A 20,344-nucleotide genomic window follows, 5' to 3' on the forward strand; every position below is an offset into this window, starting at 1 on the left:
CTGGATGTGAGGGCGGCCTCAAGTACTGAATCAGCTTGTTTATAGAATTAGTTTACTAATATATACAGTGGGGATAACATTGACTGGTTCTGTAACACAGTTGTTAAAAGCCATTTGCTACCATTTGAAACATACACAACAAGTAACATTAACCTGCTATCCAAAATCCCCAATTGGAAGAAGACTCTACTTTTTAAGCGTTCAATTCAATGTAGATTTATTTAAAACATATCTGAGAAATATAAAACTAGGAAACTTAATCTGCTCTTCATGTAGGTTTTATCCCATTATGAAACAACCTCAAAATATTTGATGCCTACAGTTATTATAATGAAAAAAACTTTAACTAAACAAAGTATGTCCCTATGGCTTTTCAGATTTTCTGTTGGTCTTTCTAAACATGCCAAGAAGGTTCTTGATGAAAAGTTGCAGAGTGACAAGAAGCTCAGCAGACTTCTGATCCACTTACCCCATCCAAATAACACAGATGTCTACAGGCTGTCTGGATGTGCCCATCAATTCCACTTGGTCTGATGCTGAACTATGAGTATACTAATTTATCAGACCTGTGGCTGTGCACTTGGATGAAAGCACTGCAGAAGGCACCATCCAGTAGCTACTGAGGCCTGCTTCCAAGCTCACCAGCTGGACAGGCAAGAAGTCTGGTTTCAAAGCTAGCCTTAAAGTTACCTTTAAAATGCAACACCAAAATCGTCCGTGTCAAATTACACAACACAAGATGCACTACTTCCTTTTAGCAATTTGCAGGTTCCCCTAATTTCAACCTGATTTCCTGATTCATTTTTCCTGAATTAAGAATTCTTGTTTCCCCTCACAAACTTGTTTTGTTTCTTCTGACCTATTTACTGACTACAATATGGTTTTCTGCCTATTTGTTTCACCAGTATGATAATTCCTAATTTTGCTTCATTAGCTAATGGCTTTCTTTGAACACATAAAGGGTGCTTTATTGTTCAGTGCTTTAAAATGTCTTCTTTTAATATGAAGTTCCTATTGCCCATGTTAATCTGATTCCTGGAATGATGTCTTCTGAGAAAAATCACCAACAAACCCTTAAACTATACTACCTACATCCACTTCCAACCTTCCCTGAGTGAAGCTGGAGAGCTGCCGAAGATTTCAGTATCATCATTTAAAGTTATTTTTCCCCATTTTTCTAGGTTGACTAGTGGCTTTCCATTGCGATGTCTAAAGGGTGCTTTGAGATCCACTGCTATAATAACCTTTCTTTTAATCATGCCTCCACTTCAAGTATAATATTAAGTGCCATCAGGTATGTAACAGATACAACATTTGGGAGATCCACATACCTGAAACAGTACTGAACACCTGTCAAATCCCTCCACCACCGTCACTGATGGAAGTAGCAAAATTAATCATAATCATGGGTACTTTACCTTGGAGTTTACTAGGCATCTAGCGGGATCAGGATATTCCTGTGCAGCAATCAAACTACTTACTGCAATTACTGTTCCCACAGTGAGCCCCATTCCTCTGAGTTTCTTCACTCCTGGAAGAACACAGAATTTGAAAGCATATCCACTGAGCTTTTCAAGCTAGCCTTAGTTCATTCACTGTATCTCAAAAATAGGAATCCTTGCCAGATAGCAAGATGTTTCAATTTGTCTTCATACCCATTCTGCAATTTTATTAAAAAAAACTTGTTATAACCAGCATTTTTGTGCCCTTCTGCCAGATCCACTAACGTTTTGGCCACCTTACACTACTTAGCCACGAGGCAGTTCAAGAGCAGAGCTGAAGAAACTACTGGACTTTATGATTTCCATGCTAGCATCTTTCTACAGAAGAGAGGCTGAAATCCACACATTGTGTACACCAGGGAACCAGATGAGAGGTATCAACAACTCCATTCCATTACAGAGCAGATCTGTCCTTGACAAGCAGAGAGATTGCAAAGTAGCCCATGGACTTTGGCCACAGCGACGACTGCAGGCTTTCATGCTTCAGATTATCCATGAAGGAGGTGAAGGCTACGGATACTGAAGCTGTAGCTCCTGAGCTACACATGCAATTTGCCCTGTGACAGTAGTTTATCCATCTAGATCCCTGACTGCTCAGGGCTAATGTTGAAGACAGTAGGAGTAATGGAACATAACACAAAAGCACTTATTTTGATAACCACCATTTAGTAAAAAAAAAAAAAGGATGCACCATACCTAGTCTAATTTACAGTTCAGGGTTACAGTTGTAAAAATCTGACATGATTAAGCCATCATTTTAAAAACTGTGTGGGAGGAGTCGTGACTAATACTACATCACTTTTTCATGTGTTTTACTTCCCATCTGAATAGCACAAAATAGGTTTTAAAGGGGATAAAAATAGCAGAAGAAAATCAGCAAAAGCACAAGACTTCTCTTAAGTCTTACACAATATTTTTTTGCTGTGTATATATATATATATATAAATCGTAAATCACATTCTAGTGAATGGGAAGAAGAATATAGTCCTTTATCCTACTAATTCATAAACTTGACTGGTGATGCTGCATGGTCCTGCAGCACACGCGGGATTAGGATTCTTCTTTTTATGCCTAGTCACAAATTGGGAGGAAGAGAAAGGCAAAAAAGGACATTGCAAAATCAGAAAACTTGTGCAAAGGGTTTTTTTTTTTTTATTTCCTTCATTAGCTAGCTAACAACACTGAAGCAAGGTCTGTGATCTATGTGACTTCTGTCAGTATCCCATCAGTGGTTCTGGACATGAAGGATGGTGTGGTGCCGAGAGACATCAATCTCATTCATCAGCATTGCTCAGTCTGTTTTGAGATTTAAAGGGTAAATTAAACCTGCCATTGCTTATGAATAATTTGGCATTTCAAGTCTTTTTGCAAGCATTCATAAATGCATCGGCTGAGTGACTATGTCCCCAGCTGCTGCAACTTGTGTTCTAATGAGAGAACAAAATCCAAGATTTTTTAAGCTATGAATTTAGCACAGATAGCTACAATGCATGCAGCACTATACATGACTATTTTCAAGTGGTAAGTCACCTGTATAAGACAGTTATGAATGAACAATCCTGACAATGCAATGCCTCCTGCAACAGTATGTGAGATCATGTTTCTCCCCGAGGTATTTTCCTGGGAAGAATTTGCACATCAGAAAGTTGTAACGCCAAAATGCCAACCCCAAACAGCAGCTGTTAGATCCCTAAGCCTCAGCCTAAAATCACAGCTCCTTTGGGAAACAAACCTAAACTCCCAACAATGCAGAGCAGCTGGGTTCTCAGCATAACTTTTTTTTTTTTTTTTTTTTTGATTGATAGATTTCCTGAGTTTGTGAGCCTGCAAGCAAAATCTCAACCATAAGAGTATTTCTGGAAACACTGGAATGATTGCATGGCAAGCACCTCAGTTGCAGCATTGAGCCTTCCTCCCCTGTTTATTTTTCCCACATTAAGAGCTCCACAGGGTAATCCAGTCAACAAAGAATATTTCTGTGATCAGGTACCAGAGCTTCAGATCAACATAATAGGAAAAGAGTAAAGAAGGATTAATGTGCAGTCTTGTTTTATTGTGTAGTTTCATCAGTGATTCAGGCTGTATTTCCAGAGTTTTATAGTCTAGTGTCAAATATACTCTCTGGGCTAAAGCATAACCATTTGATTTTAAGATGGGACAGAAATAATTTTTGACAGCTCAAATAAAGGATTTTTTTTAAGCTATTTTTGAGATGGGAATTACACACAGGTCATTTTCCATTACTAAGAAAAAGTATTTGAAATACTTGGAAATTTCTCATACGTGTAAAGCAATAGGGGAATATATCAGCTTTGAAATAAGGATTTTCTTTTTATGACACATGTACATTCAAACATTTGCATTTTAATACATTGAGAACAAAGACTTTTCTATATATTGTTCAAACAAAGCTGGTTTTCAGTTTAGCTGGTCATTTTTCAAGCAAATTAATATCCCTAAAAGTGCATTTATTACTGTGCCTAGTGGAAGAGTTATATAAAAAGATAACTATATTTTTTGTAATATTATAGCAGAAAATTTTGCCATATACACATGAACTAACAAGTCTGGGGTTTTTTAAGCTGATGAGAGAAAAAAAAGGATACAGGAGAAGTTACTGTTAGCATCTGTGTTACTGAGATTTCAAGTATTTTATCTATAATAAACAAATAAGAACTACACAAAGCTTCAGCCTACGACTGAAATACTAGCTTGTAACTTCTTCATTCTTCTTTAATATACACTTTTAGGCTTAATTTAGCAGCAACATGAATAATAGTACCATTGTTTCTCAGCAAAATGATTACATGTAGGCATCTATTTAATCTCAACTCATTCTTTCTCCTTCCCCCTTTCTTCGTGGGCAGCATTACATGGCATCAAATGAGAACTGCAGTTGATGCTGTGTAAAATGTAGAAGAGCAAACCTTTTCTTCCAAAGATCGGTTTGCTCTTTTTCTTTATACCAAACACTTGGTATCACCTGGTACCATGTGGTTTGTTTGAAAACAGCAGTTTTCTTCTCCAGAGCAGCACCCAGGAAGACAAGAGTCCGTCACAAAAGGGCAAAGAGGGAACAGGATCATCCCCAACTTCGTTTGTGGAAATTATCTCCCAATACCTTGTTCGCCTGCAGTATGCACAAACTTGCAAGATCCTAATTTCTTGACCACAAACTAGGGTCGTTATTAGATCAAGTCTATTAAAGCAAAGTTGTATGATTTAGAAAATAGTAGCTTGGTTTTTAAACTATCATCTCTTTCTGTCCCTATTTATAAAGGCCAAATACTGGCACAGAATTTCAAAACCTCTTCTCTTTTAGAAAACAAGTAACACAAGCTCCTTGAATTACCAGCAAGTTTAATATTAAAAAGGTGCTAAAACACTGTTAGACCAGGCAAAATTCAATGTACTCTCCAACTTAGGCATACTCACAATGCTGGAAGCCTCAGGAAATATTTTATTATTTTTACCGTTATTCTCATTTCTGTCTTGAATTCAAGTCCATAAAAGATACAATATACTTCAAGAATGAAAATTGCTGTTCTCCCTTTGAGGAGCAATGCAGACAGTACAGTGTATCATGCTGCCATCTATAGCTTAAAGAAGAAAATAGACTGCACAGTTCAAATTAGGAAAGAAGCCTCTGGATAGGCAGCGTTTGTAGAACAAAAATGATTTGGGCTTCTCAAAAGATGAGTGATTGAGAGACATGCACAGACACCTTTGTGTGCTCGCATTCTAGTGTGGTGAGCAAGACTCGGGGCCTTGTTTAAAACATCACCAAGACCTCTGTAAGGAGTCCTAGCTTGGACTATATCCTAGTAGGCTGCCCTTCTCCCCACCACCCCCCACTCAAATCAATCAATCTCTTTGATGAAAAAGTATCTGTTGACATCATGGACACAAATAAAAGAAAAAGCAACTGTACATCAGCACTCTTGAAAAACAAGTTTTTATTTAACTGGATGAAATAGAGATTTGGGAATCTGCATTACACAGGTAAGGCCCTAACTAGTCCTTTAATTTCAAGGCAGGTATCAGCAGCTTGGACAAAAAAAAGTTCTAGAAACAATATCTTCACACCCCAAATTATTCAGGCATCAAGGTTCTTCTGTTCTCAAAGGGGCTCTTCATAAAATTATATACTTTGCAGAAATCGGAGTTTAAAAAAAAGTTACAATTGTGATACATTTCCATGAAAACAAAACTAGAAACCTGTCTTCCTGTTAAGAAAATAAAGGAAAAGTATGGGGTTTGGGGGTTTTGTTTTGCTTTTTTTTTTTTAATGTGGAAATCCTGTAAATTACTGATTTGTCTTCAATCGGAATCAGATACTTCATTTTTTAATTTCCTTTGGTGGTGGTTGGTTTGGGGTTTTTTTTAATAAAGACTTTATTTAGTTTTAACTGAAGTCCCAAATGCAGATGACACTTGTATGACATAGATATATATATAGGCATTACAAACATGTTCATTTTGGCCTTCTCATTTTGGAACATTATGAAATCACTGATAAGTCAGTTTGTCATTAGCAAAAAATGTGCTAATTACTACTAGAACCTACAAAAACTTACTGATAGTTGTCATCTGTATCCTCATTTTTGTATACATCTATAGATATCTAGAAAGCTGGAAGCTCTAGAACAGCTGTAGCACTCAGAAAAAGCTTGTCACCAGCTAACAGAGGAAAGAAACCACGACAGCCACACAACACTTTTATCCGGTAACTGCAGTTCAAGACTATCTACAAGCAAACATTCATCTTCTAGGAAACTTTACAAACATAAACTCAAGACTTCCTAGCAAATATTGACTATGCAATGTGTTTTTTTCTGCCTGAATGAAGTATTGTATGAGTTGTCCTGCACCTCAGTATCCTCTCAGAACCAGATCCCAATGCAGTCAGAATGATGACACGAGTTACCTCCTATATGGATGGCACGTGGAAAGAACTCCAGGTACACCACAACGTGTGTCAATCCAGCTGACTAGCACATACTACCATTTCAATGAGTTGAGGGAAATTATTCTTTTTCTTTTTATATATATATATATATTTACTGTTCAATACGCTAGTTGGTAGTAACATCTTTAAGTGTGAGGCAATATTGGCAATATTTTACTGAATACATAAACCTACTTTTTCAACAATATCATCCACCACCAAACACTTATGTTCAATCATAGTCTAAAGCTGTTTTTACTCTCCCGCAGCCATGCTAGTCCTGCTCATAGCCCAGAATATCTATGTAATGAAATGTTTTGTAGGTAGCAAGTCTAAACACTTTTCTAAAACTAAAATGAGATTATAGTTTATCTTGTACTTTGCAAATCCTGTTATCTTACATCCCTTAATCAAAATCTCATTGGAATAGGGACTATTTGCATGTGTGCCTACAAAACCTAGCATACATGAAAGATTTTTTTTTTTAATAGCATCCTTCAAAAACTACACTGTATTCTGACTGAGCACTATTAAATATTTCTTTCACTTTTCTTCAAAACAGCGGAGAAGGGATAAAAAATTAAAAATTAGAAATCTCTGTCCTAAACTAGAAAACCATTGGGTTCTGGTATGTGTTCCTGCCAAGTTCTACCCTAAATCATTCCTGGTTCAACAGGAAAACAAGCACTTTTCATTCTTTATTTTTAAGCCCATGACATGGCAAAACATTTCGCAGCAATACATACCATTACCTGGACCATCATACACCACCTGGTTCTCAATAGAAGTGTCTTTTTAAACATCCTGTCCGTTTCTAAAGCTTCAGTCTCTGAGGTGAACTCTGCTTTCCTTGCCCCATCCCAGAGAAAAAGTGGGAAAAATATGATTGCTAGTGTCCACAAACTGACAGATTAACATTTGCAATTCAAAAAGATCAAAAATAATAATTAAAAAGCTTAAGTGCAGTGTATACAAATTTAAGAGGCCTGGAGAGCATAATGCATGCTTAAATAGGCATTTACAATATTCATATTCATGAAGTCCCTCTTACTCAAACCTCTGCTAAAATGTCTCATTTTCCCTTTTTTCGTTTACTTCTGTCCACAAAAATTCAACTGTCAGCAAGTCTTCATGTACCAATATTAAAATTCTCCTTACACATGCTAGTGAACTGCAGCTGAGTGCTTTAGAGGCTCATTCTTTTGAAGAACAAAAAGAAACCAAAGAATTAATTAATATGCAAACAACTGAGTATCCAACAGGCATAAAAGTCCAGCTTGTCCAGCTTCTATTTCAGTGCCAAAAAGGGACAACATTCACTTTGCTCTGTAAAGATCAACTATTTTGTTTACGCTCAGACCTTTGTCAGAAGCATATCAAAGAAATTTGTTCAAAAGCTGCTTCAGTTAAAGTAGGTGCTTTTACCTTCTTTTCAGCATTTGGAGAAATGTTGCTATTTCACTTTAACCAAGTTTCACTTAGTTGGGTCATGCTTAGATGAGAACCCTGAGCTCACATAAAGGGTGCCAGTTATCAGCAGTTCCTCATTTCTTACTTCCTAAAAAAAGATCCAGAGGCAGAACTAACTGTACAGTCCTGATCTCTGGCATACGTACCTTGTAGCTTTCGTTGCTGTTGTTTCTTGCTGAATATTAAGAGGAGTTTTAAACATATCACAGCCTCTTGCATCGAGACCTCAAGTTTCCTCAAAGAAGGACCACACTAACATTCTCGTGCAAACTAATGCCTTGGTTCTTAAAGTCAAGAAATGCAGAACACGATAACTAAATCCAACTGACTATGAATTCCAAGGACAAAACCGTCCTAGAGAAAGAGAGACAGCTTTTACTGCCTCATCAACTATAAGCAGTAAGTTGAATCTTACAGTCAATCACCTTGCTTTCCAGCATTTCCTCCCCCCCCAAAAAAATATTGTTTTAACAATACACCATTTAATTAAATGTATTAAATTCTCTCCCATAAATAAAATAAAATAAAAGTTCTGCAGAAAAGAAAACCCTCTCAAACAGAACAGGACACAAAAAAGTCAAATAAACTTACAGAAAGTTTATTCCAACTCAGTAATATTTGCTACTGTGTGTATTATTCAGGAACTTATAAACTGTAGAGATTGCTTCACTACTGTTTTCAGAAGTGTTTTAGTAGTACTATGAAGTGAATAATGCACCAATAAAGACTTTCACTGCGAAAGAGTAATACAAAAAAGAAAAGCCTTTGTAGAAAGGATAGTGGTTTTTATTGTAGTCTTAGAAAATACTGAATTACGAAAGATACAAAATCAACTGTTGTAATTATCTGTTTATTTTACAATCTGTATGCCATCATACTCTTATGGCTTTAAGATAGTCTGTCCCAAGTATTTTAAAACATGCTTTAACAAAGTATTTTACAATTTCAAAATTGAGTATTTCTTTACTGAAAAAAAAAACCAAAAAACAACAAAACAAACTCCAAAACATTTACCTGAGAATTCTGTATCATAAAATTGTCATTCATTCTTAACTTTTGCAAGTTGATAATATAGGCTATAGAAGTCAACATGCAACTTGTAGGTCTATTGTATTAAATAAATATTTTAAGAGTTATTTAGATGCAGCTGGTTAGGCAAAAACCTACCCTCAAACTTCATCAAGTTCATCATAGGTTTAAAAACATGACATGAATTTTATCACATCGATGACAGCCATGATTTCTGCACTGGAAGCCCTGCACTGTTTGCTGGGTGGAGTTCAGACACTGTCTGATCACCAGACAGCAGGAGTGGAGTAGAACTCTTTGGTGGATATTCTGGCCTCTGAACTTGGCAATCACTGACCTTGTTTTCTAACTTCCACAGCCAAGTGTGTCGGGGGTTTGGACCACTAGATATGTTTAAGCTCCCGGCCAGTCATTCTCTACATATATGCTCCACCCCATTATGATGAACATTTAACTCAAGGAATTCCTTTTCAGAGTATGTGTACTATTAGGACAATGCTCTGAAGTCATTATCCACGTCATTTCAGAATATCACCAGCTTTAAAAGTGGCATTACATATAGACAGTAGAAAGCTTTGGGGCCTTCCGTTTTGTTTTTATTGTTTCTAGTTGCTTTGCTTTTTAAATAAAATGGAGACTTAAGAGCAAAACACTGCCCAGGGTGGCAGCATGGGAGGGAGGCAGGATTAAATTAACCAGGCGTATACAGATGCTGGAGAATAAACCCAGAGAGCTTAATGAGTAATTCATATACAGAATCAACACATATCAATGATAGTAATTTAAAAGAATTTCAGCTCAATTATCTGAAAATATATCCAAGGTAGTAGAACTCTCATGATGTCTGCTATATAGTATTTATTTCTGAATTTCCATTACTGCAAGCAGTGTGATTTATACAAGCTATGCTCCATTACCATAGATTTTCCCCTTAAAAAAGTAATGATACATGATGAAAATCCAAAGATATCACTAGAGATTTGAATCCACTTTCAATCCCGTAGGTGAGGTAGTGCAGTCACTTATTACGTGCTGGTTATGAGAAGTACTGTTGAAATCTGTCAATTTTAAAATTTTTGTTTTAAATAAGTGGCTTAATAGTCTTAATATATTTATTAATGCTATGTTATCTTGGGGAGGGGGGACAAGAAAGAGCCTTGCCAAGAACAAGTTTTGTCTCACTGCAAGATAAAACTACAAAGAAGTATTTACAAGTCCTTTGCTTAGTTGCTGCCTACTGTACATGCACACAAAGACACAAAAAGCTAATATACATTCTGAGGTAGGAAATGAAGAATTCCACTGGCTTGTACAAGATTCTTCATGTTTTGTAAACCAGCAAAATCAAAGTTTTCTGTGGTGAGGTTCAATACTTAGTTGTGGTGTGAGAATAACTTTGAAATAACAAAGCATCATTGGTATACAATAGACATCCATTGCCGTGTAAAAATCTAAAAAAAGGGGATTATTTTTAGTGGCTGAATTTTCCCTTTACAAAGTAAATTAAGGAAATCTCTCCAGCTCAGTTCCTTATTATACTTGCTATATGTTTATACTTATAGCACAAGCCATAGAAAATGTACTAGAGGTTTAGCCATAAAAGTATCCTGAAGACTAAAATTCTGAAACAGATCTTTACTGGTCCCAGTGATCAGAGAACAAATACATTTGTAAATTACTAGGCACTGAAGTTGAAGAATTTGGTGCCTGAATACCTTAAAATTTATTAAAAAAAAAAAAAAAAATCTGTCCTTAAACTTTCACAATACTTGATTCCAACTTATCGCAAACAGCAGTAAGCTTGAAGGTGCTAGGAGTCACAATGCAGCAATGAATTTTAACAAGCCTATAGGATTCATATGCCAAGGGGATCCAATGCACTAATCAAAGAATTGCATCAGGCTTTGTGGCTTTGAGCAACCTGGTCTAATGGAAGGTGTCCCTGCTCCTGGCAGGGGCGTTGGAACAGATAATCTTTAAGGTCCCTTCCAATCCAAATCATTCTATGATTCTATGATCAGTTTCAAACTTCTGCCTCTCCCAGTATGTTATTCCTCTTGCAAAATTTAGAAAGGAGAGCAGTATGCTGCAGCACCTCCGCTGTTTCTGTTGTCTTAACTACGTACTGGAGAGCTAATATAAAGGCATATAGTCAATAAAAGCTGGCTCTGGTACAGGGATGGGAACAGCAGGAAGCAGTGAGCTGTTCCAGGGTGCACTTGCCAGAATCTTCTCATACCATCATGTTATCCTAACCCATCTACAAAACAAACATTTACAGAGCTATATATGCTTCTTAAGGTTTGTCTACCAGGAAAAAAAATAAAAAAAAATCAAAGAGGTAAGAATTCCAGGTATAGAATTGTCATTGTCCATAAACACCTGTTAGGAGGCTTTTCTTGAAATGCAGAGTGGTATTAGGTACTGTGGCATAAATCAGAGTAAAGGTTGTTCTATACCTGAATTAAAGCTTCCTCACAAATAAACATCTGTGCACAGAGTTTATACTTTCCAACAGCTTTCCTGAACTCTCCTTGGCATCACCACACAGAAAAGCTCCGAGGCTGATACACAGAAATTACACTCTAGAACAAACCCAAAGCTTGCTAAATAATATAATGACCATGTAATTGTCAATGTCGTTTCAAAAGACAAAGTTTCATCTCTTCTTTCACTTAGTAAGTTACTTTACAATAAAGTTCAATCCCACTTTTAGTTGCAATGTTGAGAAGCTGGCAATAGGAAGAGAATAGATTCACTCATCTGTAGTGCATTTGTCAGTCATTTGCTGACAGAAGTCTGTGATACCACCGCTCTGCCCACACTGTTCCACAAGTGAAGTTTTCTCCAATTTTCTTACAGAAACTGGATGCAGTTCTTGTACTTGATCGTATGTTGCATCACACACACTTTTCACACACTGGTAACAAGAACTCTGCTCATTTGCAGATGTACCACCTGAAATACCATCTGCTAATTCTGTACAGTCGGGTACTGCAAGCTCACTATCAGATGGAGCTGTTCGTTCTCTCTCCGGGAATAAAAATGAAAGTGGACAATCTGAGGAAGAATATTTTGCAAGTATTTGTATTTGCTCATGACTCAAGGCTGCTTCCTTACACACCTGCTGGCAAAGTCCAGTCAGATTCTGCTTTGTCTCACCCAGAGTTGATAAAATGTGGTTTCTTTCCTTCAACAAGTTCTCCTTCTCATTTTGCTGCAAAAAGAAAAATAGCCTTTTAGTCTACATTTTAACACAAAAACTTTGGTTTATGTTCCTATCAAAGCTAAACAAGTCTGTAAATAATCTGGTTGGCTGAAACAGAAGTAATATGGCAATGAGAAGGTAAACAGCAACACAATCAAATGCCTATCAAAAGGACAATCCTAACCTGTCCTGAAGCATCAAGTCAGCTTTCTGAAGAGACTTTTCAGGCATAAGACTTTTTCAGAATTCATGCTGGCAGCCAAAAGAGTAATTTGTAGTTATTAAATAAACGAAACCTAGCTTCACTTACTGTAAACATTCCTGAAACACTCATTCTACAGAATATCACATTTAAACCACTACCACGGGGTCAACAAAACATTAAGCAGATCAGTCTCCACAGAGATTTGTGTTTTAAAATTAGATGTTGAAAACCAGACATCGCATTTTCACTATCAATACTACTCTGCTAGACAAAAAATAAATTCAATTCTCAAGAAGTGCCAAGTCTGCTGTAGAACAAATAATGGAGTTAGGAAGAGTTTCTACAGTAAAAAGAAAATATAGGAAAGTTAAAGAAATAAAACTTGCTATACTTGTAAACAAAAAAATTTCTCTGGGAATGCAGCAATCCAGTTTGCTTCATGGCACCAACTAGAACACCTGAAGTTAAAGAATTTAAAGTACAGTGACAAAGGAGTGACAGATCAGTGAACTGAAGAGACAAGAACAGAGGTGCCACTGGGCAGGTAACCTGCTATTGGAACAGGAGAATACCAGCTGAATGCTTGAATTTTATTTACACAGCTAAGATGCTTAAGAGGCAGGTACCTCTCAGACATGAAACAGGACTGTCCTTGCTCTTAAGAGCTTACTGTCTAGCTATTGCTTTTACTTCAATGTCATGAATTTTTTTGAGACTTCCGATATAACTGGCTGAAGATGAAAGGACATTGATAACTGAGAGGTTTAATGATGGAAACAAGCAACGACTGGAATAGAGAAAAATGAGGAAATGGCAAAGAAGGACAAGAAATAAGCAAGACCATAAAAAGCAAAAGCAGTTTAAAGAAAACGATCAAAAAACCAAAACCAAACATGTGACACGTTTAGTTCTACAATTAATTAATTAAAAGAAAAGGCAGAGTTTTTAAAATATACAAAGCTTTAAATAGTTCTTAAGAAATCAATTTTAATCATAAGGACTGTGTGTTATTATTGCTATGTCAATTCAGTCTTAGAAAGTTTAATTGTTTTCAGTCCTCCTCACATCCCCTTTTTTGCAGGAGAAACTCATACTGCAACCTCTAGAACTTCTGTTTGAAAGAACTGAATAATTTAAGTGGCATTTTGCAAGAGAAGCAGTTATTGCCAGTCCTTTTTGCCTAAAAGAATGCTTTGCTAATAAACTTCTACTTGTCAGCATCCTGTGAGCAGCTGTTGCCAGATCTCTTAATGTGAGATCATTTTATGTTTTATGTACATTTTGGGACCATAGAGACACTCAGCTGTGTATTATGGACTGATGAAATTATATGGACTGCTGTTTAACACAAACTTCAACATTCAGAAATAGTTATTCCAGTGTAAATTCCCTGACCCCATGTGAAGTTGCTGACAGATTAGTATATTTAAATATTGTTTTATTTTAGCAGCATTGGACTAATACTGCAAAATACCAGCTAGTTTTGAGGTCAGAATCAAACTGAGAACTCTTAATTCTTCTGGTGAAGAAACTATTTACTTCACACACTTCCTCTCCCTGCTACAATATATATAACAAGATCTCAATTACATTTCTTGGATCCCAGCTTATAGTATGTCACTCACTGACATATCCTCCTCTTGAGCTACAGAATCTTCAGATAAGTAGTGCTTCTTGAGGCCAGTTGTCCTTTACTCTGTTCCCCTAACAAGTATCTTCCTTTTAAGTGAGAAAGTACAAGGAATGTGAATATACACAGGTGCTCTGAAAGAACTGTTTCTAACAAGCCAACAGCTCCTTGAGTGGCCCACATGTATTCTCGAATACAGAACATGCGTGAACAACAAGAACACATAGGTTCACCTGAGAGATCAATAAGCAAAGCCTATATGGGGTCAAAAATGATATTATCAGTACAGAAGATCAAGATAAATGACCAAACTTAAATTTTCACAGGTAAGAGATTCAGTATTGAACAGCATTTTTCTTCAATATAAGCAGAACTTAAGAAAATTTTACAGCATCACCTGGGTGGGGAGATACCTCAGAAGGTCTTTAGTCCAACCTCTCGCTCAAAACAAAGTCAGCTATGGCTAAAATGAGGCTGCTCAGGGCTTTGTTCAATCATGCCATGAAAACCTCCAAGGACAGAGCATGCAAAACTTCTCTGGGTAACCTGCTCCATTGCCTGCCTCTCCCCCTGGGAAAAAGGTGTTTCCTCATATCCCCTTGAAACTTCCCATTTTAATTTATGAAAATGTCTTTTGTTCTCCTGCTGTGAAGCACTACCATCTGGGAAGCTGGAGATCTTCCACTCCCAATGGCTACATGATCTTGAGAACTTTTCCACAGATACAGGCAGGTGGCTATTGGTTCATCCCACAGCCACCTCTTCTCCAAGCAGAAGTCCTGTTTCCTCTGCCTCTCACTATAGAAGTACTCCAGGCCTGACCATCCCACTGGCCTTCTCCTAACCTTGCTCTGGTTTGTGAATGTACCTCTGGCACTGGGAGGGGTCAACACTGGGAAAAGGATTCAGTCTTACATGTGCTAAGTACAGGAGCACAATCACTGCCCTCGAACCACTGGCTGTGCTCCTGTGAACACAGCCCAGGACACTGATGGCTTTTTTTTTTTTCAGCCTGGACATGCTGCTGCTGCCCCATGCTCAGCTTGCTGTCTGCCCAGACCCCCAAGGTCCTTTTCAGCAAAGCTTTTCCCTAGCCAGCTGGTCTCCAGCCTCTACTCATGCAGGGGCTTAGTCTGCTCTAGATACAGGACCTTCCCAAGGAACACGCCACAAATTAAACATCTTTTCATCTGAGAGAACAAAAACCTGACAACCAGTAACAAAGAGAAATTAACACAAGACAACACGCTGCACATACTGGAAGCCAGGATGGGGAATTTAACCAGATGATATTTCCTAATAGGCTACCGTAGAGAGCATTATCTACTTGTTAAGAGTTTTCAAACTATAGCTACACCATATTATCCTCTCTCAAAGCCACATTACAGAGGATACCATGAGAAGATCAAAGACTAACAGGTCTGAGACACATGACTGACCCAGAGAAGCAGCAGTGAGGCAGGAGCCATCATGCATGACACAACCTGGATGTACCTCACAAGACCTTTCACATATTTCTCTCTTCTTCCACTCACCTGTAAATTACGCCTAGACAGATCTTAAAGTTTCTGTATTTGTGCACAACCATAAGTTTGATGGCACATAACATCAGTTGCTGTCAGAAATGCTCAACAGCTCCAACAAGGTCTTTTCAGGAAGTTCTGAAGAAACTTAACTGCACAGTTGGAAAAAATAAGCAACTGGAACACGTTTGTGCCTAGAGTATAACTCATATCTCAGACCTCACAATTCTCAATGCTCATTCTCTAGACCTTGCTAGTGATATCTGAAAAACAGCAGACATTCAGTCTGTTCTAGCACAGGTCCACAGAAGAAACAATAATACACTATGATTACCAGTCACTTGGTCAACATAGGTCCAACCTTGCAGATGAATCTCTAATTTTTACTCCCTCAAGTGTTGCACAATATTGACAAAGTTACGTAACAAACAGAAATAGTAGTATGATGACAAAACCAGGCAGAAAGTTCTGAACTGTCAGAAATGCAACTTCTCTGTTTAGTGAGAATAACATAACTGTTATTAACATGATCACCTGATTTCCCTCCCTGCATGGATTATCTTCTTCATTGAGCACACTGAATTACTTGCTCTGTCAACTCATCAGGGCTGTATGGCATGGCAGGCCTTCCTTCCAAGTTTATTTCCTTTTTTATTTCCTTTGTTGCAGAAGTAGGAGTGCATGTAGTGAAAGATGATGAACCACTTCAGGAAAATAAGTTTCTAGCCCATGGCACTTTTCTCTAATTTTATTTACTTTTCACTGTGAAGTCATAAGGAGAAAGGTACAACATGGCTGTGTATGTTCCCAGCTAATGCAGATACCAAATTCATGTACATAAACACAAAGTCTAAAATGCTCCATAAACAAAAACTGAGAGTACAGTAACCCTGAACAACTGAACTATTTAGTGCACATGGTACGATCAACTATGAAACGGAGATGAGAGGCTCAGAAACAAAGACCAGAAAAAAAAGCCACTCTCAATTATTTTCTTGCCAGAAGAACTTCAGATTATCCACATTTCTCCTAAGTTACATATTTATCTTTTAATTGCCTTTTCAGAAAAAGAAATACTAACAGATGGTTGCAGAGAAATCTGGATGCATTAATTACTCAGTTACAAATCTTGATACAACTGCTGAAAAGGCAAGTAGCTTCCTGAGTTCTGTTTTATCTTCTGCCTTTCTGCAAGGGTCTCATTTTTAAGATTCAAGACTCAGGAAACAGTTCACCAGCCCACGCTGATATGTTACAAGAACAATACTTACACAACTAACAATTGTGTAACTGTAAACTTGATCACAAGCAGCACCACAAGCTGAAGAACAAAAGCACAAAGCAAGTAAGAGGAAAGATGTAGAAAACAAAGTAGAGTGAGATGATGGTTTGTGAATCATTCTGTACAATTAAGCTCAATGCTGACGGGCTTCAGAAACGCTATTCACCAAAAATTACTTTGTGATGCGCTTTTATTTGAATGGATACAAGTCAACACAAGGGAAAACGTGTAGTTTAAAGCCCAGAAAATCTAGAACTGTTATCAAGAAGAGTTTTCTAAGCTTGAGTGAAAAGGTAGTAAGCCACCTCCCTCTCAAACTACTGCCAGATGTCCATCCACGATGTTTAGAGGAGACTCAAGTCAACAGTAACGAATATTTATACATACCAGCTTTTCAATTTCAGATTCCAGATTCTGTATGCAGTCAAGTTTTCTCTTGCGGCACCGCTGTGCTGCAATTCTATTTTTACTTCGTCTCCGGATATCGTGAATACAGTCCAATTGCTCAGGAGTTAATTTATGCATTTTCAGAAATGACTGGAAGTCATTTCTGGAAAGGGCGATAATCCTTTGCGCATTAAATGGCAGTTTTACCTAGAATGAAAGATGCCATTGTAAATCAAAGGTGAACCTGATATATACAAACACTAACAGGGAAATTCAAGTTTTTATTTTAAACATTCTTTATCACACAACCCATCTTTCTTCCTAAATCTCAGAGGCAAGAGCAAGCTAAGGCAGCAATTAGGTGAGGTGGATAAAACCCAGGGGTTTCAACTAGGTGAGTTCAAGCATGGGCGAAATAACTAAGCACTTTGCACATTTACACTAGATCCTCAAAAGCATATTCAGAGTAGGATGAAATCTATTTGTGTGTCCAGTGAATAATTAGGTGATACGCTCCAGGAAAATAAGTTATGGTTAGGTGGTGCACAAAACAGGTATCAAGAATCAGTGACACACTCTAAAGTTTCCCCTAAGCTGCTATTAAGACTCTATCCTGCATATGTTTTTACACTTAGAGTTTTCTGCAGGAAAAGTTCATCTGAAATATGCATGTACTTAAAACATAAAAGTTACAATATTTGTCTTGTAATTCTTAATGCTAGAGAAGAGAGAGAACCAGGCTCTTGCTACTGTCTGTACACCTGAGCTATGGAAGCAGAAACTTCTGAAACATATACAGATCATTAAGTCCCGACTAATACTGAAAAACATCTTTACCTTTGCAAAATAACTGCCACACTTTATGAAGCATCCAACTAAAGACACTTTATTTTAATCCCTAAATTTGAGTATATTAAGTAGCAGAATATATTATCTTGCTGTAGTCAAAGATCTGAATTTAGTTTAAAAAGCAACAGAGAAACCCTCTCTGTGTTAGGCTACCACTGGTGACAGACAGGCAAAAAAAGGACAGAGTACTGCCCTCAGCAATTATACCACCTGCTTCTTTGTAACGTAAAGACGAGGACTGTATTTAAGCAATTCTGCCCTTTTGTTTGGCCTGTCAACTTTCTATATTCTTCCACTTATTTTAATTCTCAGTAAGGCCCTGCATCTTGAAAATAAAAAAAACCTAGTGCTTTAAAAACTACTGAATTTTCATTACATTAAATGATCCATCATACACAGAGTCACACTGCAATTCTACATTTCTAAGAACTGTGACAGAAATCATGCTAGGTATACAGTAAAATCTTTTGGGATTAGATTACTCACGTATGGCATCTGCCTAAAACACTACCAAAGCAACGACAAAGAAGTGCCAAATAATTTCTGCAGTTGGAAGAATAACACCTCAGTTTTAGAGAAGGTGATACTATTAAAGCAGTCTTAAATACACAGCTACTGAAAGTAGCTTGAAAACTTAATTTTCATTTCACAGTAAGTCTGAAGTATCATTTCTCTCCCACCTTCTCTGCACAACTCAGAATAAAACCAAGAGACTGTTAAGTTTCTATAAAACAGAGGTTCCAAGAAGTTTAGTTTTCCTAAATTTAACTGCAGAAAAAAAACAACAACTAAAAAAGAACCCCTATGCCCCAGTTTAAGACTCACAACCTTTTCTGATGGTTGTTCCAGAAAAATATCAGAAGACATCTAACACCTAAGCATCTACCACTTCAATATCCTACCAGAAATACTTTATGTGTCTCCCTGAATTAACAGCAATCTTCTATATAAACCTTTGAATGGTTATTTGAAGCTTTATTTCCCAGGCTTTTAAAACAAGTAACCACCCCCCCACCCTGCAAGAGACTCAGAATGAGGTTTTTGAATAGGGCCTTAAGAGACAGGGAAGCAAAGAATACAGCAGGATGTTCTTACCTCACATTCCTGTTCTCTTGCTGAACAGGATTCACTGTCTCCCTCGGTGTCAGTTTCTGAATCCTCTCCCAAACTTATCACATAATTATAGGGACACTGTTCTTGTTGCTGTCCCTGAACATAATCTCCACTGCTTATTTCAGAGCTGTTGGAACACCCTTCAGTAGTTGTAAGGTTGCTTATAAAGGGGCAGTTGACAGAATTCAATGTTGTAAAAGTTCGTTGAGAGCAAGGTTCAGGGCTTTCACTGATCCTGATACCCAGCCATGGACACTCGGATTTTTTCCCTGAATATACTGGCTCCAAGCACTCTTTTGGAACTGCAGGTGGTAAATGTATTTGACAGGTTTCTGGGCTGTAAATATCACTCCAGAACCCTTTTGCTAGATGTTCTGCTACCTCTCTCTCCACACTGCTTCGATCACCAGTTGATGTAATGTTAGTGGCTTCCCTAGTGCACAAATCAACCTTTGAAGGTGTGTCATCTTGACTTCCAATTTTGTCATTCCCAATTCCAGTACCAGATACAGTTTTTTCAGCTAAGACTGTGTTGTTTTGCATATTACTGAAATTCAAGTTACCATATTGCTCACAAGTTTGTAAAAAAGACACAGAATTGAGTCCATGAGGTGCAGCAGAGTTTTGGGGGAAAGCAGCAAGATCCATTTTCTCCACAGGACATGACACATTCTGAGTCACAGGATCCCTCTTTGACTCTTCCTTCTTCTCAACGCCTTCTTCCCCTTCTTCCATTTTTACCTGAGTCTCTTCACATTTTGAGACCAGCTGCATAGCTACACCCTCCTGAGCTTTTTGTATGCCATCATTATCTGATATTTCCTTCTCAAGAAATGTTGCAATTGGTGGCACCTGAATGTCTTTAATACTGGAACTGGGCTCTGAAGTATGAACTTTGTCATTTCCAAAAGCTTTCTGAAATTTCCTATACTTTGGGCACTGGGAAGATAAGCTGGAAACACTAACCCTTTCTAAATGTCCAGGATCACATGTTTGATTGGCATTATCTTGGAGAGCCGGTGATGTTTTAGCATTTTCTTCATCTTTACAGAGCTTTGCGTCAGGAGTCTGAATGCATTCCTTTTCTAAAAGTTCTTCTGCTTCATCATCTATTTCTAGCTCTCCATCATCCACATCGCCAATTTTAGAGTTTTTTTTCTGACAACGCTGTGTACAACATTTCTTACGAGGACATTCC

General features: G+C 37.5%; 1 protein-coding gene across 1 annotated transcript in view; it reads right to left on the reverse strand.

Moving 5' to 3' along the window:
- Positions 1-11,643: 11,643 nt before the first annotated feature.
- The window catches only part of BACH1 (BTB domain and CNC homolog 1), a 21,126-nt gene continuing 12,425 nt past the window's right edge, over positions 11,644-20,344 (reverse strand). The window contains 3 exon segments of the mRNA XM_010170906.2: positions 11,644-12,166; positions 17,185-17,391; positions 19,129-20,344. The exon segment at positions 19,129-20,344 is cut by the window's right edge and continues 21 nt beyond it. Of these exon segments, the coding sequence (XP_010169208.1) occupies positions 11,705-12,166; positions 17,185-17,391; positions 19,129-20,344 (1,885 nt within the window). The 3' untranslated portion in view covers positions 11,644-11,704.

Source organism: Antrostomus carolinensis, unplaced genomic scaffold, assembly GCF_000700745.2.
Source record: "Antrostomus carolinensis isolate BGI_N321 unplaced genomic scaffold, ASM70074v2 scaffold24636, whole genome shotgun sequence".
NCBI lineage: Eukaryota > Metazoa > Chordata > Aves > Caprimulgiformes > Caprimulgidae > Antrostomus > Antrostomus carolinensis.